General features: G+C 43.7%; 1 protein-coding gene across 2 annotated transcripts in view; it reads right to left on the bottom strand.

Annotated features, from left to right (window-relative positions):
• The window catches only part of LOC139418651 (neurexin-2-like), a 329179-nt gene that overhangs the window by 178977 nt on the left and 125465 nt on the right, over nucleotides 1-24737 (bottom strand). The window contains exons 5-13 of one of the 2 annotated variants that reach the window (XM_071168271.1): nucleotides 23169-23182; nucleotides 12337-12638; nucleotides 11018-11054; nucleotides 9479-9492; nucleotides 8619-8780; nucleotides 4761-5202; nucleotides 3834-4217; nucleotides 2769-2972; nucleotides 1006-1032 (exon numbers count right to left, since the gene is read on the bottom strand). In XM_071168271.1, coding sequence (XP_071024372.1) covers nucleotides 1006-1032; nucleotides 2769-2972; nucleotides 3834-4217; nucleotides 4761-5202; nucleotides 8619-8780; nucleotides 9479-9492; nucleotides 11018-11054; nucleotides 12337-12638; nucleotides 23169-23182 — 1586 coding nt within the window. Of the gene's footprint in view, nucleotides 1-1005; nucleotides 1033-2768; nucleotides 2973-3833; nucleotides 4218-4760; nucleotides 5203-8618; nucleotides 8786-9478; nucleotides 9493-11017; nucleotides 11055-12336; nucleotides 12664-23168; nucleotides 23183-24061; nucleotides 24103-24737 lie in introns of both variants that reach the window. The other variant, XM_071168270.1, reaches the window with a different exon arrangement.

Below are 24737 nucleotides of genomic sequence, written 5' to 3'. Positions count from 1 at the left end.
CCTTGGGCAACATTCAACCATTACATTTTAATTCCTCCTGTTTTGTCAATTGTGCCCCTTCTTCTCGATGCTTACCTCTTAACATTCTTCCAAAGATCTGTTAAAATGGTGATTCTAAGAGGCCCAAATCAGAGGCCTGTTAAAAATGCATGACAGAGGCTCTCACAGATGGTCGAGGGCTCTAATTGACTATCATTTACTTTAACCACTGGCTAATTGTGTCTATTTAAAAGTCAATTAAGGATATTTTATTGCCATTAAACTTCAATCCATCTAAATTCACAGGACAACTCTGCAGCAACATACTGAAGGTTGCCATCTAAGGTTCAAAATGTAAAAAACAACACGGCTTTGTACACAATCTGTTGTCAAGGTCTCGCCTGCGTCACATGATCTAAAGAAAGCAGATTATTTACATTATCTGTACATTATCCTCTGACCCTTTAGGTTTACACCTGTGCTAACCAACATACACACGGAAGCAGTCACATGCATCTTAAATGCATCATTCCTTGAATCCTAACACATGTATTTCAAAAAACTAAATTGTACAGACAACAGTTTCCATAGGTCACCAGGACATGTATTATTAAAACTCATGGGAAAATGTTTTCCCCAAAACCCAATGGCATATTGCCATCTGGTGGTAGTTTGAGCACATTACTGATAGAAGTAGCAGGGAGCTAATGCCACTGTTGTTTCTCTGAGGAGCACTGTGAACTAATAAAACATATGGTGTTGTGGCTGTTGTAATGAACAAGGGATCATTTTGTGATTCTGACATTTGTTGCTTGGACTAAAGAATGGTTTACCAAATGATATACAGGCGGCTTACATTTTTCAAGACAACCATGTGATTGTAGTACTTCATTGGGATACATATTGTATAGGACTAACGTTAATTACGTTCACCCTTATCAATAGTAAAAACAGACAGTCACAGAAGATAAGGTATAAGACACGGTCGTTCAGTAAGTACAGTAAATAATGATAGGAGCCACTTACTGAGGTTACAGTCTATCCTGATACAATCTGGTGAGAGAGAGAGAGAGAGTGAGATGGTGAGATCCCAAAAAGTAAATTGAAAAGAAACAATATTAAAAAAAACATTTCACATCCTTCAAGGTACATTCTGCAGTTTTGTTTTTTTCCTCCAGGGAGGCCACCATCCGGGGACAAGCTCCAGATTCAAAACCAGCCTTTTCCTCACCATGGCAACCATACAGCACCCACTAACACACGAGCACGTTAGCTTTTTTACATGGCACATATTTTACATGGCACACATTTTTACATGGCACATATTACTTTCTACTCCAACACTTTGTTTTTGCATTTTTTAAACCAAACTGAACATGTTTCATTATTTATTTGAGGCTAAATAGATTTTATTGATGTTTTATATTAAGTTAAAATAAGTGTTAATTCAGTATTGTTGTAATTGTCATTATTACAAATAAAACATATATATATTTTTTTTTTAAATCGGCCGATTAATCGGTCTCTGCTTTTTTGGTCCTCCAATAATCGGTATCGGAGTTGAAAAATCATAATCGGTCGACCTCTAATGTCAACTCTCCACTACACTCAGGAGGACCGGTAATGTGTACCGCAATCAGAGTGAAATCACCGTGTTTCGTGATATATCATTACTGTAATAATTTCCATGACTCTATTTACAACCTAGAAAGTAATTCTACGTTAAATCCTAGGTTGATAACAGATATGCCTCCCGGTGTGTGTACAACCCATGTGGTAGTTAGGTAGAGCACAGACAGAGGAAAGGGCTGATTCGCATAACCCCCCCCCCCCCCCCCCCCGTAGCTACACTGAAACCTTACGCATTTAGAGCTGTGGATAATCTCCTCACCATTGTGCCCATCTAAATAATAGAATAGCTACATAGTCATTATGGCGTACAACTACCAAAACACGTGCCAACACAGTCAGAGCTTCCTTGATCTTTTGGTTATAATAAAGCCCTCTGTGAAGGCTATGTACTACACACCACGGTTTCGGGAACCGAAGGGCTGCACGTTTTTTTTCTTCTTCTCCCCCCTAGTACTACACTGCTGATTCAAATAATCAACTAATCGTCAAGCTTTCATTATTTGAATCAGCTGTGTAGGGCTAAGAAAATCCTTGGCGTCCCGAGGACCGAGTTAGGGGAACCCTGCGCTACTAGGTGCTATGCTAGTGTGCCTGAGGTGTTCTCTGGAGCTGTCAACCATCACAAAGCAGTGGATGCAAACAGCCAAGGACCAGACTCACTACCTACAGACGTAATGGGGGATGTGGAGACTAGGGATACCAGCTGAGGCAGACAGCCCCGTCAGGCACCTCTACTGCCTCGGTCGGCTCTCTACTGCTCTCCTCTTCCTTGGGCTTTGACAAATCTGAGAGCCATGGTGGACGGCACTTGTGATCTAGAACAGCAACTACAACATCCCTCGGAACACCATGACTACGTATCTGTCATGGTGATGCAGAGTGTTTCTAAGTGAGCTGGTCTCTCTGGCTGCCTGCTCCTAGGACTGCAGACACACCGGCCGTTGAAGGGCTGAAAGGGTTGAGATGGATTGCTGACCAAGGGATGGGCGAGAGAGAAAGAGAGAAAACACAGAGGCGACACAGAGAGATGTATATAGATTGTGAATGATGAGGAGAAGGGGGGGAGGTATGTAGGACAATACCTTTTCCCATTACATCATGAGTACTCTCACAGAGAAGCTGTGAGGACTCATAAACGTTAGCACTGTTAGCATTACCCAGGTTGACGGTGAGTTTGACCCGGCCCCCGTCCAGCTCCAGTCGCAGGGTGTCAGCTGAGTCCTGGGAGGTAGTGGCCACAAGCAGCCCAAAGGCCCTCTGGGACATAAAGCGCAGCGCCACATCCTCGGCCTCCATGTGCATGCTCAACGGCAGCGTCACCTTCAGGTACATGCTGCCGTCGTAGCTCAGCACCGTGGCCTCTGTGTGCGGGCACCAAGGACAGGGAGACAGCGTTAGCAAATGGCATTGTCACAAATGTTCCCAAGATCTATTCCCGTACACCCAATACTGAATAAGCGTATGATTCATAACAAGACACCAAATGAAGATGAGAGAATTCCACTTCCACTCATATTATCAGCTACGATCTTTCGCCGAAACAAGATCGAACGGATCCTTTTGTAGGCCTTTTGAAGAGACTGCAGTTTCCTGCAGCCACACTAGATGGCAGGAGCAGCCTGTAGCGTACCACAGCGCTCTTTTGCGAAGCCTCTGTTATCATCCTCCTCTCATAGATTTATATTCGGGCCACAAATAGGATGAGGATGGCCATTTATATCCCTCATAATGTTATCGGCCTATATGGCGTCACAATGGGGCTCCTACCCTCTCTGTCAGAGCGATATCTGTGCTAGATGCAGGGTTATTCAGACTCACGGTGCACCACCGGTATACTGATGAATCACTGATACACAGCACCTATTTATTCCTCACATACCGCCAATTCACTAATAGAGTGGCAATTTACCACTTGAATAACTCACATAAAAAGTGATTTCATCTCCATTGTCTGTATGAAATGTCATTAAACTTGTTTAAAAGCTCTGCGGTAACATTTCAAGCAGGGATCGTTTCCACATTCCGCTGATCCTCTCTCTCTCTCTCTCTCTCTCTCTCTCTCTCTCTCTCTCTCTCTCTCTCTCTCTCTCTCTCTCTCTCTCTCTCTCTCTCTCTCTCTCTCTCTCTCTCTCTCTCTCTCTCTCTCTCTCTCTCTCTCTCTCTCTCTCTCTCTCTCTCTCTCTCTCTCTCTCTCTCTCTCTCTCTCTCTCTCTCTCTCTCACCGCTCTCACAGTTGGGGCCCAGGTAGCCCGTGCTGGTGCAGTCACACACGTGGCGGTTCCAGCCCTCGCGGCACTGCCCACCGTTGGCACAGACATCTCTGCCACACCTGATGTGCGTTTCCCTAGTGCAGAAGCTGCTGACTCCAGAGGCACTCTGGATCTCTGCCAGTCTCCTCAGGTCCCGGCTCCGCCCATCCATGAACAGGTCACGCATGCAGCCCACGTAGCCCAGGTTGAGGGGGGCCGTCCAGACTTCCGGGGGGAGGATGAGGCCCTGGCGTGCCTCGGGCAGACCCCCGAGGTACATGTCACCCTCCAGGTCTAAGATCTCACTGCCTTCGTTAGCAGAGAATGGTATGCTGCGGCTGTTCACTGAGATCAGGCCTGAAGGCAAGACAGTCAGAGAGAGTCAACTTGTATCAAGGCTGCCTCACTGTACAATCGCACTGTATAATATAGAATATAATCCACATGGTACACCAGGTGTAAAATTATGAGACAACTAATGAACAGGAACGTCTCAGGTCTTTGTCATACCGTATTTCTTAATAGTAAGGTGTAAGCAACACTGGCTCAAATCTAGGGGCACGGCTAATGAGGGCAGACATTTCCCCACATGAGGTGGATGACGGTATAATTGGCCACTTGCGAAATAGGTTAAGGCAATTTACTAAATGTCATACATAGATTATAGCTGCTAAAAATAAGACTAATTAAAACGGGATATGCACCCAGCATCTCTGACGGCAGCTAAGAAACATGAAGGAGAAGCCAATATGAGTGCCTCCGAATGGGTATAGTAAATGGAACTTCACAAGCCAGTAGAATTTAACCCTGGCTATTCCTGATACCTCAATAAGACCAGAGTTGCAGTATGGCTCAGAACGAAGCTCCTTTATCAGATTCATCATGTGTGCTTTCTCTCACCCTTGCGCCCCTCCCTCTGGAAGTCCACGTGGCACCACTCCCCATCGTTGACCCTCTTGTTGCTGGCTTTCATTTTGATGCTGCCAGAGCCCATGTCCATCAGCAGGTAGAGGAAGCCGTCCAGGAGCTCCATAGCAAAGTAGTCAGCCCTGGGCTGCCTCTCCGGCTGTCTGTCTGGGCCCTGCAGACGCCTGTCACCGTGGCTGAACAGCAGCAGGCCGCTGGGCTCCGTAGTGCGGAAGTCAAAAGAGATAGAGGCAGTCTTCTTGGTTTTCCACCTGGGCAGGGTGAGGTAGGCGGCGGGCGTGTCGAAGGTGACCGGCTCCAGGGCCGCCACGTCCTCACAGCGGAAGGTTAGGTCGCCGTGAACACTGACCTGAGGGTCCCGCTCTGCAGCCAGACGAGACAGCTCCAGCCTGAACTCGTTGTTCTTGTAGACCACCTGTAGGACAAGGGACAGGACTGTCACTGAGCGGGTGGCTGCGGTCTGCTGAAAGACCACTTTATGTCCCGCTATTTAGCTTAACCCTCCCTCTTTTCTGTGATTGTCCTCAATACCATAGAATCCTTAGAATCCATGCAATACCTTAGAATGTACGCAATACCTTAGAATCCATGCAATACCTTAGAATCCATGCAATACCTTAGAATCCATGCAATACCTTAGAATCCATGCAATACCTTAGCATCCATGCAATACCTTAGCATCCATGCAATACCTTAGAATCCATGCAATACCTTAGCATCCATGCAACAATTTCTAATTCATTGAAGCGTGTAAAACGCACAAGCTCTCATACATTACATAACCAGACCATAATGAGAATCTCCCTGTTTGTCTGACGGTCTGTCTGTCACATGTGCACTGTTCTCATGTACAGATGGAGGCAGCAGGGAGGCACAGCTGTACATGGTTTTCATTTTCACACCACTTGCAGTCCAAAGCTGACTGGCGCTCTCCATCAGGGTGAGAACTTTAGTGTCTTTTTGTTTAAAAATACACTTGGCAGCGGCTTGATTTCACAAGGAACCATTATCAGTAATTGCCAGACCAAAATAAAGAGAAGAATAGAAAAAGAGCCCGAGTATGAAAAATGCAATTGTTGAGTCTATTTTCAGCCATAGATGCAAAAGTACAAAATCGTTCTCACGCTACGCTAACACTCTGATGACACTCAATGTCTCTGTCTCCTTTGGTAGCATCAATCATACATTGCTGAGCCTGTGATCAAATGCAGTTCTGTGAAAAAGTATCTGCCTGGATTTTCTCGATGTTTCACATATTTTTGCCCCTGAATATATTCTTAGATCTTCATCCAAAACCTCATATTAGATAAAGGAGACCTTAGTGAACAAATAACACAACATTTTGTAGATTATTTAATTACATTTTTTTTTAACAAAGTTACACAACACCCAATTGCCCCCTTACACTCACTAACTGCTTGTCACCTGTAGGTTTTTGATCTGTCTCTCTGTGGAGGAATTTTGTCCCACTCTTCCATGCAGAACTGCTTTAACTCAGCGACATTTTAGGGTTTCCGATCATGAACTGCTCGTTTCAGGTCGGTTTCTGTCTGGACATTTCAAAACGTTTCATTTGTCGCTCTTTAGCCAATCTGATGTAGATTGTGTTTTGGATCACTGTCTCGCTGCATGACCCAGCTTGTGCTTTAGCTTCAGCTCACGGATGAATGGCCTGACATTCTCTTTTAGAATGATCTGATACAGAGCAGAATTCATGGTTCCTTCAATGATGGCAAGTCATCCAGGTCCTGAGGCAGCAAAGCAACACCAAACCATCACACTACTGCTTGACTGTTAGTTAGTATAGTATAGTATAGTATAGTATATTTAGTATAGTAATCTAGTTAGTATAGTATAGTATAGTTAGTTAGTATAGTATAGATAGTGTGGTTGGTTAGTATAGTTAGTTAGTTAGTATAGAATAGTTAGTTAGTATAGTATAGATAGTGTAGTTAGTTAGTATAGTTAGTTAGTATAGTTAGTTAGTATCGCTAGTTAGTATAGTTAGCTAGTGTAGTATAGTTAGTATAGTATAGTTAGTTAGTTAGTATAGTATAGATAGTGTGGTTAGTTAGTATAGTTAGTTAGTATAGTGTGGTTAGTTAGTATAGTTCGTTAGTATAGTTAGTTAGTATAGTTATAGGTTCTTACTGTGTGAATGCAGTGTTTGGTTATCGCCAGACATAACGGGACCCTTCCAGGAGTCTTGGCGATCATCCAGCTGGGTCCAGGTGCTTTTTTGCAAACTTGAGTCAACTTTTTTGGACGACGATGGTCTCGTTATGTCTGGTGAAAACCAAACACTTTTGATTAAATAAATGAAATAAGTATCCACATTTTGTGCTATTTGTTCGCTCAGGTTCCCTTGATCTAATATGAGGTTTCGGTTGAAGATCTGACAACATTCAGTGTAAAAAGAAATATGCAAAAAATACTTTTTCACAGCACTGTAGGTGTGTATCAGTAATTCCCAAAGACCCCTCCCAGCACTGACAGTCCAATATCTATCACCACGTTCTACTGAAACAGGCACCAGGAGCCTGTAGCCGTAGAGTCAAATATAGAACAATTGAAACAGATATTTCACCAGATGTATAAATGTGAAGCTTCCACTTGGTGTTTCCACTCATTACCAAATATGGTAGTGAGAGGAAGCCCAGTGTCCGGCAGTGGAAGAAGATGGAACGAGATGGATTTTGGCCGACATTCTGCACATTTTCTCATAGATGAAACATTTGATCTCAATACAGTTTTCTGTTCCCAAACTAGAATCTGTTACGAACAGAGTGGGCTAAGTTTTGTAGACTTTTGCCAAAATTGCGTTGTTTAGAAGGAGTGCAAAGGTGACTTGAGCTATTGCACACACACACTTCACAGAGTAGGCGTTCCCTAATGGAAATATAACAATCTTTAGTATAGTTATTAGGATTCCTGTACACAACAGGACAAATACTTTGGGAGGCTGAGGCAGTGAGAAGCATGGCACAATCAATGAAGAGGTAGACATGATTAATACATGGGAGGGTCAACTAGACAGAGACAGAGGGAGGGACGCGCTGCCTGGGAATCCATGGAGGAAATCAATGTCTGAATTGGCTGTCAGGATGGTAAAGCTAAGGCCTCACTAACACTGGCACAGTATTAATTACAGATGTTCACTGACAGAGAGCGGAGGGAGGGAGGGAGGGCAGGCGGGATGGATGGATGGATGGAGGGGAAGAGAGAGACAGAGAGAAAGAACGAGGGGTGGGGGGCAGAGAGAGTGAGCAATAGGACGGGGGGAGACAGGCAGAGAGAGAGATAGGGAGGGCATAGGAAGGTCATGGCAGCCACTAGGGAGGGCGGGGGTGGGGCATCAGTACAGGAGTGTAATTAATCCTGGAGAATAGAACCTGTATTATTCAACAGTGTAGGAAGTCTGGTGTTCATATCCAGGTAATCATGCTATTATATAATTCAAGGCCATAGCTACATTCATACATGACCACACTGTACAATGTCAGAGGATATGCAAATGACACACAGCAATCTACATTAGGACTCATTAGGACACAGCTGAACACTAAGGGCACTGCATGTGTTCAAAGTCACAATCTGTCATTAATTAGCAACTAACTAAATGTAAAAATAGAAACGTGCCATGTTCTTCCTGTGTGATGCACTGGGCGGTTTAACATCTCAATTCCAAGTGGCACATGCGTAAAAGAGCTGTCACTTCACAAAGTGAACAGTGTTTGTGAATCTGATCACAGCTCAACAAGAGCCCTGTGCATCTGTGTATTCTCAGACCAGAGTCCCCTGCTGAAGGCTGCTGAACAGCACAGTACTTACGTCTTTGAGACAGCCCATGAAGTTATTGCTGACCGGGGAGCCTGGGAGGTCAGCCGTGTTGGGACTCCCCCCAATGTAGAAGAAGTCATCCGAGCCCAGCATGGTGTAGTCCTCCTGGGTGTAGCCGGTGGTGGTCAGGATCCCATCCACAGAGACGGTCACCTGGGTGACCAGAGAGAAAGAGAGGAATGGAGAAAGGCGGAGGAGAGACAGAACAGAAACAAAGAGACAAGGGGGAAGATGGTGGAAATAATTTTAATTAAACACCAAACATCCGCTGCTTTGTTTTTTTTTGGGGGGGGGGGGGGGGGGATTTGAGGTTAAAATGCTGGCCTTTGAATTGAGTTGAATCCTTAGCTGTAAGATCTACAGTGTGAATTGATGAGCACCGTCGGAGGGCTCCGCCAATCGCAGAAGCTTGCTTCCTTTCTCGATTCTCAAAATATTAGCAGGGTTGATGAGCAAAGGACGATATGATCATTTCACAGATATTTTGGATTTGAGTACAAAATTAAATATATCGTAGTATCCGCTTGTAGCTGAATTTGAGAAGGCACCCATTCGATGATAGATACAGTCGTCCTTCGGCAGTAATCAGACAGTTGATCAATTAATCAATTAATCAATCAACTAATCAATCTCAAATCAATACAGAGAGACAGGAAGAACAAATTAACGGACCAATTAGCTAAAAAAAATCCAAATCTATTATTCATTGTTGGGAGAACAACGGTTTCAGAAGCCATTTATAATCCATTAAAATGGTTTAAGAGGAGTTCATTACATATATATGAGCTATACTATAAAGCATGTGGCTCAGCTTTGACTGAAATGGTTATACTGTAGTGTACGTGGTTTACACTGTTATGATATTCTGTGAATGCTGCAGACCGTCACTGCTGACTGACAAATACTACATTTCCCAGAGGTCCCCTCTGATAAGAGCAAGGCTCTGCCACTTGCAGTCTGAGGAATTGCCCTGTTCTGATCATTAATGTAGTTATGGGTGTTTCCTGGTTTTAAATGCACTTCAATCATGGGGGAACACATTCTTATGTCTGCTGCTGCTGTTTAGAGCTGCTATGAGTCTGTAGCGTTGATTGTAGGCAAGGTTGAACAAGGGAGTAGGTGAGATTGTGTGTGTGTGTGTGTGTGTGTGTGTGTCAAAGAGAGTGTGATTGAGGATGTGAGAGAGAAAGAGCAAGGGGAAGAGCAAGAGAGAGAGAGAGAGAGAGAGAGAGAAAGATAAGAGGAATCTAGCCAGCGAAAGCTGACCACCAGGGCTTGTTAAAAAAATAAATTCCACTGGCGTTCCCACAGGAGGTGCATTTCTCTCTATCGGCATGCCAGTGTGGTAACAGGAAGCTATCCGAAGAGAAGAGCTATGTATGCAGGATCAAATGCAGGGATAAAAGCATGAGAGGGGTTTGTAAGCATAGGATTTTTCTGTCTTTGGGGAGTATGGGTGAGGGTAGGCTCGGGATAATGAAGAGAGAGAATGTTTGCATGCAGGTAGGAGTGAGATGTTAAGGGGGTCTGTTTGTAAGGACTGAAGATTCAGACACAAAAATGGTTGTTAGTACATTAGCAGATAGAGAAGAGTGACTATTAGCTATTGGAAATGTATCATCTTAGTATGAATGGGAAAAAAACCTGGCAAATCTCATCATTTTGGTTTTAAATAAAGGTCGCTTTGTTTGTGGTCATAACCCATGAAGGGCTAGAGCGTGGACACACAGGCGATGCATATTAATCATGTCATTATGAATGATTCACATGAAGTCAAATGGAAAGAGAAATCACACTTACATACAGCGTTGATTTCTGTTCATGTATATACACTATGTACAGTTGATGTTAGGAGGCATTCAACAGAATTAATAAAAGAATAAGAAACAAAACCGATCTACCTCTACGCATACTAACAAGTTTGAAAAAATTGGGATTAGAAGGCGGAAGGGAGGGGAAGTCGAGCTTTGAAGTTGAAAAGTAAGATTTTTTTTGTTTCGTCTTTGAACTCAAGTCTCTCTCTCTCTCTGAGTAATACTGTTACACAGTGCCTGACATTTCTTTGACGCCCAGTACAGTAAAGGTCTGTGCTTGTTAGTATTATCACTCGGCATCTTTCTTATTCCCTTACTGTTAGCCACAATGGACCGACCAGATTATCCAATAAGGGAGCACAGGTCTACTCTAAACAGAATTCTGTTATAGAATATCTTGTTTTCTGATACAGCTTACCTGATACTGTTGGAAGTAAGTTCTAGGAGGCAAATAACCTTGATGATATTTGTGGATTGTAAAAAGGAAATTAGCATGTTGAATGCCAATTTTGTCATTTATTTAGTTGATTCCAGACAATAAAAGCAACAAAATCTAGAGATACTGTGAAAAATAACTATTCAGATGGTGTTTAGAATGTCCAATGCCTGCATCCTTCCTCAGAAAGGGAGAAAAATGCTGGATGTGTATACATTCCTTATAAAATAATATTCACGACATAGATAGTGTCTTCATTCAATATAATACCAGTAATACAAATCAAAATTGCGTGGAAATGTCCTTGGAAAGACAAAAATGATGAAGAATATATTTTTTTGAAATGAAGGGATGAAAACTAAAGCCTGGAGCCTTTAAAGAGTTATGTTAGTTAGTATAGAAGACAGAGTTGGCAAAGCGATTGGCCATAACATGGCCAGTCAGAGAGGAGTTAGACAGGCCTAATGTGATGTGGGAAGGGGAAGCAGGCAGGACCCAGGGTTAAGTAAGAGAGTGTGTCACTGACTAAACCTCACAAGGTGTAAAGCTAGTACATAGATTCAAATGTGAAATACATGGCTGTATGCTTTCAGAGATCAAAGTGATCTTGTTGAAGTGATCTAGCTATATGGACCGTTCATCAGACTCAGCTCAGTAAAAAATAGTGGTCTCCTTCCACAGGATAAACTCACCCACAGCACTGTACACATTGACATGTAGCATTTCAGTTGGAAACATGGAATTATAAAAAGGCACCTTTTAATATGTAAAAACATGACAAATCCAAAGTACACGAAAAACGATCATTGATTTCTACACTGTTGTTGACACCGGAATTGAGACTCAATGAGACTGACATAGAAATCAATCCACAAGCTCCAAGTTATTTCAGCCACAACAATCTACACCTCAACATGACTAGTCTCACTAAGAAGGCGAAACATCGCACGGCATCATTTTTCACCTATGGAGACAGTATTTTGAGAGAGCCAAACTTGTGGTATTGATTCACTTCACTCTGAACTGAATTGAAAACAACAAGATTGTGTACCGACTGCCATAGAGAAAAAATAATGGGTTACTCTAGGTGAGGCATGTTTTCTGAACGTATCCTAATGAACTGGGGTATGAGTCACTGGAGTTTGGTTTGGGACTGATAAATTAAGGGTTCAATCAGAAAAGCCTAAAACAGTGATATTTAAAAAAAAAAAATTGTATGTTGTTTGTTTTCTATTCATCTTTGTTTTTCAGTCCTGAGGGATGAATTAGCATAATTAAATCACAAGCTGACAGTATAACTGGTTTTCCTTGGATGCCCGTGATGAGGAAACATTAACAACTACTGAAAGCTAAATAATGACACTATTACTCCCTCTTAAGTATAAACATGAAACTCTTCCTGTAATAATGAACGATAGAACTACTGCTGGGCATATGAAGGAGGGGGGGGCTACAGTACCTGGCGCAGGTTGCGCGTGACACGGACTTCGTGCCAGGTGTTGTCGTTGAACTTGCCGTTGGCAGGCTCCACCAGAGCCTCGAAGGCCCCGGACCCGAGGTTGATGACCAGCCACACAGCGCCACTCCTCAGGGATAGGTTAACGTAGTCAGCTGATTTCCCGGTGTGGAGCAGGAGCCCGTTCCTCTGCAGCGTGCGGAAGGACAGACTAATCTCGTCCAGGCTGCTCTGGATGGGCGTCTGAGACAGGTCATAGCTGAAAAACTCGTTGCCTTTGTAGGTGGCCACTGACTCCTCTTGTGCTGCGGAGAGAGATTGGGGAGAACACTGGTGTCATCAACTATAGCTACCACAGTTGTTGTTGGTCTGGTCTCTTTCATTCATTGTGCCGGTCAAGCTTCTTGAAGTGGATCATTCAACACGGTAACTATGTTTTTTTAAAGTATATTTTCTCCCAATTACGACACAAAAAAATGTATGTGAACATATCAAAGAATCACTCAAACAAAGAGCTAATCATCATCATCATCATCATCATCATCATCATACAATAATATCTGCCAATTTTCCTCACACTTGTTTGAAATGTATGGCCTTATAAATTCCCTGAATTTCCTTTGGGGGGAAAAACAGCCTAGCTTTTCCATGGAAAATGGAGACTTGTTAAAGATATTAGATATTATAAATGCATCTGACACACATGGCAGCACCATTAGATCTCTAGGGATATATCTAACAACCGTGCTTTAGCAAATTTGCTCAATGACATACCAGACCACATTCTATCAAGTTATGGTTGGGGGCAATCAGATGCAATTTTGCTCTTCAAATATCCATTAAGTGGTCACTAACTGATCAAATGTAAAACGTTCCTACATGTAGTTTTCCTCCAAACTATCAAGTGGACCATGACATTAATTTGAAGAATTGGGAGAATCCATCAAGCACGATGCCTAGGAATGTCATTTGGAATATAGATGATTTGAGCAGGATTTAATCAAGCAAAAAGCCAGCTCTGACCTTGGAGAGTCCAACTCCCAGGTAACACTGAGGCATGAGGCTGTTCTTCGGCTCTAATGTATGATTCATTCAACAGCTGTTGCTATTTAAAGTAAAGCTGGTCCCATGCATATAAGAGCCCAGTCGAAATTCTAAATGTTGCCAGGCAAAGCTGCACCCACATTTAACTACCACATGAAATGCAGAGGAGTGCTGCTCATTTCCTTAAAGTCTCTCTACCACCAAAGAGAATAACGCCTCAAGGTCGACATTCATATAAAATGATGTGGTGCAAATACAAACAGTCTAAGCCAACAATTTATGTCTTCTGAACAGCCTTCTCTGGCTCTCATCTATCCTCTCATTTGACACGTTATGGGGGAATAGTGCTTCTCTCTCCATCTCCCATCCTGCTTGTCGCCTGCTACGTCTGGTGACCCATTGTGACAAGAGGAATTTAATTAGCACTCCACAGTATCTGAGGAACAGTACCACAGACAACTACGCCTGGGTGGCCTCTGCTACAGTTCACCATTCTCTTTCACTGCTGCCTCCCTTCGTCGCCCCCCCCCCCCCCCCCCCTTCCCTTTCAATCCGTCTGTTTGTCTATATCTCCTTCTTCGCACTCCTTTCAGGGGATCATGTTTGCATGTTTCACAGGGAAATATATACAGTTGAATTAACGCAGGCCAAGCCGCTGAATCCATTAACTTCACAGAGTAATGAGGCCGTCACAACGCGCAGGGACACAAAGCCATGACGAGAGAGAGAGAGAGAGAGAAAGCAAGATAATGGGAAATCTGTAAGAAAGTAGATAATTACATCGTCTTATTTTACACGCGCACTGTCATATAGTACAGCGCCCGCTTACCAAAGACAGGCGCTGTATGAAGATACACACATAATCCTAATGGAATCTCTCCAGTTTTGCTGTACATTCCACACAGATTATGCGTCTACGGGTGGCCTTTCACACACTGTGGTCTAACACAGTGTAGAGCTCACGGAATTACGGAGCAGAAATGTCTATCAACAGACGCAGAACATCAAATATATTATCCAGTTGTGAGTGCACTGATCTCATCAAATACATGAGCAGAGACTCTCCTCCTCCATCCCACTCCTGTTTGTATGTGGCAAAAAGGAATCCCTTGAGACTGAACGCCTTACCCTCATATACAGATTTGTGAACGAGCTTACGATACAGAAGCTCATTCGAGACAGTTCACGTCAGGTCAAGTCAGTCTGTTTATTCCACAAAAACTACCATGGCACAAACAGCAAATAAACTGCTTATATTGATGATATTGTATTACCATGATAATCCACTGTACTGTGCAATTGTGGCCCCTCTTCCTCGCTCTCCAGCCCTCCAGCATGTGTGGAAGCTAGTGGCCCAACAGATTTGTCTCTGTGCAGTGTCTCCGTCAGGGCTTGGGCCTGATATAATGTGACTGGTCCCTAAAGTGCACGCATTGGATGACAGACACAGCTGCGTTCCTTTGAGACAGCTCTCACATCCCCATCTGGGGGGCGCTGACTGGAATCTCACATGACAACAGGGAGGGAGGGCATACAGCAGCACAGACAACACAGAGAAAATGCTTAAATAGAGGGAGGAAAATAGTAATTTGTTTTCACATAGTGCCGGAGGCTAGGGAATGGTGCATCTCAATAGTGTCAATCATCTCTACAAACCTCCTCATAGTATTTGTTTATGAGAGGCAGCCTATAAGCTGGGGAAGGTAGTAAAACCTGCTCTGGCATCTCTACATTCAGGATGCCATGACAGCCAAATAAATAGCTGGAGGACTGATGATATCTCCAGGTGTATATTTTCTGTCTTAACTTTTTAGAACCCACAGCGGCCGTCGACTGCCTCTCTTTAAATAACTATAGCAGCCGCGGACCACAGGAGGCTGGTGGCGCCTTAATTGGGTAGGACGGGCTCGTGGGAATGGCTTGAGCGGAGTAGGCGGAATGGTATCAAACACCTGGTTGGATGCCATTCCACTCGCTCCGTTCCAGCCGTTATTATGAGCCGTCCTCCCCTCACCAGCCTCCACCGCCGCGAACGGCCTTGTTTTATGTCTGTCTCCATATCGCAAAATTCACTTGATAACATCCCCGTTGTCGTGTTCGCGTGGCTGTTGTCGTCAACCAGAAACCCGGACACAGGGTATGCTGTCATTTGACTGATCAACGTTTTTATCACTTCATTACTCAAAAAGAACGTCTCCACACTTTGGACGAAGCTGCATGGTTGCTGTTATTGCTGTTGGTTGTGTTGGTTGTGTTGTATTGGTTGTGTTGTATTGGTTGTTGGTTGTGTTGGTTGACGATACGGATATGTCCTTGCACTTTGAAAAGCAATAACGTTGAGGTGAGTGAAATGAGTAAACGGCAGATATATACGTTTGGTGCTGTCAATATTGAACGCTGTAAACTCGGGTAACAGCTGTCAGATTAGCAAATCCTGTCATGTCAAGACAAGTTGGTTGGTACAGGCGAGCACATCAGAGGTGGAGCTCGAATGATTGCTCTCTGTCTCATGGAAATAGCTGCAGTGTTTAGCTGCATATTGTCAGCTAACTAGTGTCACGCTGCTATAAAGGATTTTGGAGACAGGCGCAGGCGATACACAATAGTGGTTTTTAATACACCCAAAACAAACACGTATACAAAAACACTGGGCTGTACCCAAACAAAAGAGCGAGGGTAAACCGAACGACACGGGACATAATACCCGTAATACACAATATATAAAGCATTCAGCATAACAGCTGCACCAACGCATAGGTACCCGCACCACCAACGGACATGGAAACAATAACCAAGATAGAGGGAACAGAGGGCATATACAGTTGAAGTCGGAGGTTTACATACACCTTAACCAACTACATTTAAACTCAGTTTTTTCACAATTCCTGACATGTAATCTGTGTTAAATCAGTTAGGATCACCACTTTATTTTAAGAATGTGAAATGTCAGAATAATAGTAGAGAGAATGATTTATTTCAGATTTTATTTATTTCATCACATTCCCAGTGGGTCAGAAGTTTACATACACTCAATTAGTATTTGGTAGCACTGCTTTTCAATTGTTTAACTTAGGTCAAGGGTTTCAGGTAGCCTTCCACAAGCTTCCCACAATAAGTTGGGTGAATTTTAGCCCATTCCTCCTGACAGAGGAGCTGGTGTAACTGAGTCAGGTTTGTAGGCCTCCTTGCTCGCACACGCTTTTTCAGTTCTGCCCACACATTTTCGATAGGATTGAGGTCAGGGCTTTGTGATGGCCACTCCAATACCTTGACTTTGTTGTCCTTCAGCCATTTTGCCACAACTTTGGAAGTATGCTTGGGGTCATTGTCCATTTGGAAGACCCATTTGCGACCAAGCTTTAACCTCCTGACTGATGTCTTGAGATGTTGCTTCAATAGATCCACATAATTTTCCTCCCTCATGATGCCACCTATTTTGTGAAGTGCACCAGTCCCTCCTGCAGTGAAGCACCCCCACAACATGATGCTGCCACCCCTCGTGCTTCACGGTTGGGATGGTGTTCTTCGGCTTGCAAACCGCCAAATAGTTATATTTTTGTTTCATCGGACCAGAGGACATTTCTCCAAAAACTACGATCTTTGTCCGCACATGCAGTTGCAAACCGTAGTCTGGCTTTTTTTAATGGCGGTTTTGGAGCAATTGCTTCTTCCTTGCTGAGCGACCTTTCAGGTGATGTCAATATAGAACTCGTTTTACTGTGGACATAGATCATTTTGTACCCGTTTCCTCCAGCATCTTCACAAGGTCCTTTGCTGGTGTTCTGGGATTGATTTGCACTTTTCGCACCAAAGTACCTTCATCTCTAGGAGACCGAACGCGTCTCCTTCCCGAGTGGTGGTGTTGGTGTTTATAGTTGCGTACTATTGTTTGTACAGATGAACGTGGTACCTTCAGGCGTTTGGAAATTGCTCCCAAGGATGAACGAGACTTGTGGAGGTCTACAATTTTTTTTCTAGCATCTTGGCTGATTTCTTTTGATTTTCCCATGACGTCAAGCAAAGAGGCACTGAGTTTGAAAGTAGGCCTTGAAATACATCCACAGGTACACCTCCAATTGACTCAAATTATGTCAATTAGCCTATCAGAAGCTTCTAAAGCCATGACATCATTTTCTGGAATTGTCCATGCTGTTTAAAAAGGCACAGTCAATTTAATGTAAGTAAACTTCTGACCCACAGGAATTGTGATACAGTGAATTATAAGTGAAATAATCTGTCAGTAAACAATTGTTGGAAAAATGACTTGTGTCATGCACAAAGTAGATGTCCTAACTGACTTGCCAAAACTATAGTTTGTTAATAAGAAATTTGTGGAGTGCTTGAAAAATGAGTTGTTTTAATGACTCCAACTGGGAACCAGGTGTGTGTAATCAGACAAGACAATCCGGGGTTGATGATAATGAATCCCGTTCAGTGAAGCCTAGAAAGCCGGTGACGTAGACCTCCGAAACTGGTGAACAGAATGAGCATCAGTACAACTAGTTGGTTGTTTTGTCTTGTTTCTACTGATGTAATTCATATGGAAACGGCCCAAGCTAGTCAGTCTGTCAGGCAAGAGGAGTTGTGTGTAGTTGTACATTTGAGCTGAGCTCACGAAGCGTCAACCTCAGCTGTCACATTTACTAGCTATCCCTAAAGACAACTAGCTAACTAGCCACTGAAATGAAGGCTAGAGTAATTTGTCTTTATCTGTTTGGCTTAGGTGATAGTTTGTCATGTTTGGTAGGTGCAGATATTGATAGGCTATACATTGCCTCGTTTTCCTATTATTTGACAGCTTAGCTGTCGTGTTAGGTTAGATGCCCACGCAGTAGAGCTGATATGATGAGTTGGATATTTGTTTACATAGCCAGCTAACAAGTTGCTTGTTTTGTCCTGTTTAACCGATGCCATTCATTTGGAAACTGTCCGAGATTCGTAACTAATCAGCTAACATTGGCACACTCTGTAGTTAGTCTGTCAGGCAAGAAAGCACGAGGTGATTGGAGGAGAGAGCGAGTGTGTGCGGAATGGGAGGCGTGCAACTGTATCACACAATTTATTATGGAAACCCGTTATTAGGAAGAGAGTGTGTGTATGGTTGAGAAAAAGAAAAAGAGGAAGGAAGAGAGAGACAGTGTGAGAGGGGGAGAGAGAGATTATGTTCCTGACTACAATTGTATAATTTTGCTGCTCATCTCCCTCTGTTTACTCTAAGTCAGTGAAAACGAAGAAACTGATGTGGAGAGTCGGGGCTCAGCAGCAAAAGGCAGGGAGGAAGAGGAGTTAGAGATGATGTGGAGCGAGGGGACAGTGGAGGGAGAGTGGAAGAGGAGAATGAAGGAGAGTCGAGTGGAGGGCGAGAGGAAGAGGAGAGACGAAGAGGAGGGAGAGGAACATCGAGAGGTGGAGGAAAGAGGAGAGGAAGAGGAGGAAGAATTAGAGCACTCCCGAGAGGGGAGCCTACATTTCCATGGAGTGTGTCTGCCACAAGTCCCTCCAGTCACCCTTGTACCACACAGCCTGGGCCTAAAGCGGCAGTGGCAGGGGTTGTGGAGTTGTTTTTTAACTTGGTAGGAACGTATATCAGTTCCAGATCTTGAAGTGGATTACAACAAGAAAATGGGTGGAGTTGACCATCTTGACCAAAGCTATTACTATGTTGGACACACAGGCAGAAAACGGTGGAAGTATGTGTTTTGGGGATGCTCAACATTGCCATCATAAATGTGTACATTGTGCCGGGGGACCATGCAAAGGCCCCTTCCCAGAAACCGCAGGCGGTTCTGCATTCCCTTTGTGATATGACTACAGTGGCAGGAAGATGCGGGCGTGGCACCAGGGTGTGTGGACCGAGTTGTAACTCATTTGACAGCAGGTGAATTTTTTATTTTTTATTTATTTTTTTTGAATTTTACCCCTTTTTCTCCCCAATTTCGTAGTATCCAATTGTTGTAGTAGCTACTATCTTGTCTCATCGCTACAACTCTCGTACGGGCTCGGGAGAGACGAAGGTTGAAAGTCATGCGTCCTCCGATACACAACCAACCAAGCCGCTGCTTCTTTAACACAGCGCACATCCAACCCGGAAGCCAGCCGCACCAATGCGCCGGAGGAAACACCGTGCACCTGGCCACCTTGGCTAGCGTACACTGCGCCCAGCCCGCCACAGGAGTCGCTGGTGCGCGATGAGACAAGGACACCCCTACCGACCAAGCCCTCCCTAACCCGGGCGACGCTAGGCCAATTGTGCGTCACCCCACGGACCTCCCGGTCGCGGCCGGTTACGACAGAGCCTGGGCGCGAACCCAGGACTCTGATGGCACAGGAGCTGCAGTACAGCGCCCTTAACCACTGCGCCACCCGGGAGGCAGCAGGTGAATTTTGAAGGATGCCAGAGTGTGTGGTGTGCATCCGGAGTGGAAGCAGGGCAAAGAGTGGGACACAGTTGTTGTGTTTAGTATCTTCTCTCTTTATTGGTCTCTATCTAATACTTGTTGCATTCACTGAATTGTTGTCAAGGTAGGCTAACATTTTCCGTAAGGCCTCGTCTGTACAAAATGTTATTGAGAGAGGTTATCTACATTTGAAATAGTCTCTGAATAGTTGTTTGCATGTTTATATTGTTATAGAAGTAAGAATCATTGTCAATACAATAGCCTACTTTGTGTGGGTTTTGAAATTCTTCTGGATATTGACCTTGGGTCACATTTTGGATAATATTTATAAGCGTAATATTATACTTGGTACATTTTGAGTGAGTAATTTAGTCAAATTTACTACAATTTAAATACTGGAGGGTTTTTTGTTGTTGAGTGTTAATCGTTATTTGATAGTGAGTGTCTTTACACAATGGAAGACAAAATTAGTGTTATTCCTATTGACATGAATGTGGTGTCATATTAAAAAGAGGTTGTGCTCTTTAAAAATAAGTTAACTTGTAATTGTAATTTGTTCTTAGCTTTTGAGGCATGTCTGTTTGAAATGTGTGAGAAAATGAGCTTTAGCTTGGAAATTCTCAGTAATCTCCATCAGTATTCTAGAATTCTATTGGGGTCTAAAGGGTTCATCTGTTGTTCTGCCAACTTGTTCTACAGAGTTATTCAAGAAAGGAAAGAGAGGAAGGCTCCGCACCACTCTCTCACTTAAGTGTCTTACTGAGTTATTTTTCAGATGATCTAATTTTGCTCTTTTCTAGCTTTGTCAACTATAAATGCCTTTTCCCTACCTGTTCGCTCCTCTCCCTGTAGACTTGACAGACTTAACACCCCTTGGCTGCAACCCTCCTACTGTGGTGTACCATGCCCGCACAACCCATGTTGAATTCACCGGCAGCGTTTGGAACTACCAACCTGTTGTCAAGAACGCCGAGTTCATCTCAGCCTATGCTGCCCTTCAGTCACTAGACTTGTTGGCCCTGACGGAGACTTGGATCACCCCTGCTTCTCCAACTGCTCTCCTTTCATGCGTTCTCTCATAGTCTGAGAACATCTGGTCGTGGTGGTGGTGGTGGCACAGGGCTACTCATTTCTCCTAAGTGGAGATTTTCTCTTTTCTCCCTCTCTCACTTGTCCATTTCCTCATTTTAATTCCATGCTGTCACTGTCACTTGTCCACTGAAGCTTAACATTGTTGTCATCCATCACCCACCAGGTGCCCTTAGAGAGTTCCTCACTTAGGTTGACATCTTGATAAGCTCATTTCCTGACGATGGCTCACCGCTCTCTGTTCTGGGTAACTTCAACCTCCCAACGTCTGCCTTCATTTCTTTCCAATTCTTTCTTCCCCTCCTTGCCTCTTTTCACCTCACCCTTTCACAGTCCTCTCCCACTCACAAGGCAGACAATGCGCTTGACCTCACCCTTTCACAGTCCTCTCCCACTCACAAGCCAGGCAATACGCTTGACCTCACCCTTTCACAGTCCTCTCCCACTCACAAGGCAGGCAATGCGCTTGACCTCATATTTACAAAAGGCTGTTTGCCTACAAATCTCACTGCAAACCCCCTCCAGGTCTCTGATCACTACTTTGTTCCTTTTCTGCTCTCTTTCTCCCACTACTCTCTCCTCTTCTATCCTATCATCTCTCGCTTCTGCTAAAAACCTTTGCCCTCCTGTCTCCTTCACCTCCCTTTCCACATCCTATGACTCCCACTGCCTCCTTTCCTCCCAGGCCGGCTTCCAGAGGACCTATCATCCTTTCACTCCCTCTGTATTCACTGTTAAAGCCACTTTCTATAATGCAGAATTTCAAGCTTCCGCCTCTAAACCTAGGAAACTCTTTTCCACCTTCTCCTCCCTCCTTAATACTCCACCTCCTCCCTCTTTGTCAACCACTTTGAAAAGAAGGTGGATGACATCCGCTCCTCATTGACTCAGCCTATTGGGTCCACTGGTCCCACTCACACAGAGCGCCTTGACCTCTTTCTCCCCTCTATCTCCATGCTACTAGATCCGGGAGCCGGACAACCTATCCACTCAACCCAATCCACTCCTCCCTTCTCCAGACCATCTCTGGAAACCTTCTCTGATTCCTCACTTCTTTCATGAACTCATCGCTGACCACTGGGTGCGTCAAATCTGACTTCACAATGGCCCAGTTACCTCTGCTGCAGAGGATAAGTTCATTAGAGTTACCAGCCTCAGAAAATGCAGCCCAAATAAATGCTTCACAGAGTTCAAGTAACAGACACTTCTCAACATCAACTGTTCAGAGGAGACTGTGTGAATCAGGCCTTCATGGCCCATTGCTGGAAAAAAAACACTACTAAAGGACACCAATAAGAAGAAGAGACATGCTTGGGCCAAGAAACACAAGCAATGGACATTAGACTGGTGGAAATTTGTCCTTTGTCTGGAGTCCAAATTGGAGATTTTTGGTTCCAACCGCCGTGTCTTTGTGAGACGTGGTGTGGGTGAACGGATGATCTCCATATGTGTAGTTCCCACTGTGAAGCATGGAGGAGGAGGTGTTATGGTATGGGGTGCTTTCCTGGTGACACTGTTTGTGATTTATTTAACCAGCATGGCTACCACAGCATTCTGCAGCGATATGCCATCCCATCAGGTTTGGGCTTAGTGGGACTATCATTTGTTTTTCAACAGGGCAATGACCCAACACACCTCCAGGCTGTGTAAGGGCTATTTTGACAAGAAGGAGAGTGATGGACTGCTGCATCAGATGACCTGGCCTCCACAATCACCCAACCTCAACCAAATTGAGATGGTTTGGGACGGGTCGGACCACAGAGTGAAGGAAAAGCAGTCAACAAGTGCTCAGCATATGTGGGAACTCCTTCAAGACTGTTGGAAAAGCATTCCAGGTGAAGCTGGTTGAGAGAATGCCAAGCATGTGCAAAGCTGGTATAAAGGCAAAGGGTGGCTATTTGAAGATTCTCAAATATAAATTGTATTTAGATTTTTTAAACACTTTTTTGGTTACTACATGATTCCATATGTGTTATTCATAGTTTGTCTTCACTATTATTCTACAATGTAGAAAATAGTCAAAATAAAGAAAAACTATTGAATGAGTAGGTGTTCTAAAGCTTTTGACCGGTAGTATATGTCGTTCTGTCCTTGAGCTGTTCTTGTGTATTAATGTTCTGTATTAATTCATGTTTCATGTTTTGTGTGGACCCCAGGAAGAGTAGCTGCTGCTTTTGCAACAGCTAATAAGATTCCTAATAAAATACCAAATTCCAAAATTCTATGGGTACACCAAGTCACTCGGCTCCATCATATCCACACATGGTCTCTCCTATCATTGCTATGTGGATGACACTCAACTACTTTTCTCCTTCCCCCTTCTGACACGCATCTCAGTGTGCCTAGCGGATATCTCAGCTTGGATGTTGGCCCAGCACCTTAAACTCAATCTCGACAAGGAAGGCCTACCCACTCACAGACCTCCCCATCACAGTTGACAACTCCACGTTGTACCCCTCCCAGAGTGCAAAGAATCTTAGCGTGGCCCTGGACAACATGCTGTTGTTCTCTGCAAACATCAAAGCAGGACTTGCTCCCTGCAGGTTCATACTCTACCACATTTGTAGAGTAAGACCCGTACCTCACGCAGGTCCTAATCCAGGCACTTGTCATCTACCGTCTGGACTACTGCAACTTGTTGTTGGCTGGGCTCCCTGCTTGTGCCATCAAATCCCTGCAATTTATCCAGATTGCTGCAGCCGCCATGTCACCCTGCTCCTCCACACACTCCACTGGCTTCCAGTTGAAGCTCGCATCCACTACAAGACCATGGCACTTACCTACAGAGCAGCAAGAGGAACTGCCCCTACCTTCCGGCTATGCTGAAACCCTACACCCCAACTTGACTACTCTGTTCTCCCATCTCTGGTCTAAAGCTTTTCTTTGTCCTGGCACCCCAATGGTGGAACCAGCTTCCCCCGGAATCCAGGACAGCAGAGTCCCTGCCCATCTTGAAACCCTACCTCTTCAAAGAGTATCTTAAATAAACCCACAGTTTATTCTGGTGGATTAAACCAAAATTGCAACCAACTTTCTCTGGCTTGTTTTAAAAATAGCAATATTTTGGGGATTATTTCATATTCATATAACCGAAAGTGAGAGGTTGCAATCTGAATAAAGGGAAAAAGGCCATTCTTGAATATGGAGAGGGACATTTTACTCATCTGCTAGAGAATCAGTTTGGATTTAAGTATAACTTTTGTATGACTGAAGCCTTTAGTGCTGAAGCCTGAAGCCTCTAATGCTTTAATATTTAATAATAGCATATTCATTATATTAATAGGCCAGTTTAATGTTGTTCCAAATTAAATGGAAAATGTTTTGCTCATATCATTTAAATAAGTCGCTAGGTTTAGGCAAGGCCATAAGCAAATAGATACACTGGGACATGACTAAAGAGTTAAATCAGGGTGATTTTCCTTTCTGTGGTAGCAAGATTTGATCTATTTTTGCTAAATTTCAATAAACATTTATTGTGAAATTATTTATTGCGGGAAATGAATACAGAGTACATGTGTCTACTTCCCAGTCAGACCATTTTATTGGTAAACTACACAGTAATGTAAAAGTTGTAGTTTTTTGTGATACAATGCGTAATATACTGTAATACAGAGAGGTAAAAAATGTATATACAGTTGAAGTCGGAAGTTTACATACACTTAGGTTGAAGTCATTAAAACTCGTTTTTCAACCACTCCACAAATTTCTTGTTAACAAACTATAGTTTTGGCAAGTCGGTTAGGACATCTACTTTGTGCATGACACAAGTCATTTTTCCAACAATTGTTTACAGACATATTATTTCACTTATAATTCACTGTATCACAATTCCAGTGGGTCAGAAGTTCACATATACTAAGTTGACTGTGCCTT

This window comes from Oncorhynchus clarkii, chromosome 10 (genome assembly GCF_045791955.1).
Source record: "Oncorhynchus clarkii lewisi isolate Uvic-CL-2024 chromosome 10, UVic_Ocla_1.0, whole genome shotgun sequence".
Classification (NCBI taxonomy): Eukaryota; Metazoa; Chordata; class Actinopteri; order Salmoniformes; family Salmonidae; genus Oncorhynchus; species Oncorhynchus clarkii.
This window is presented reverse-complemented; position numbering and strand designations above follow the sequence as displayed.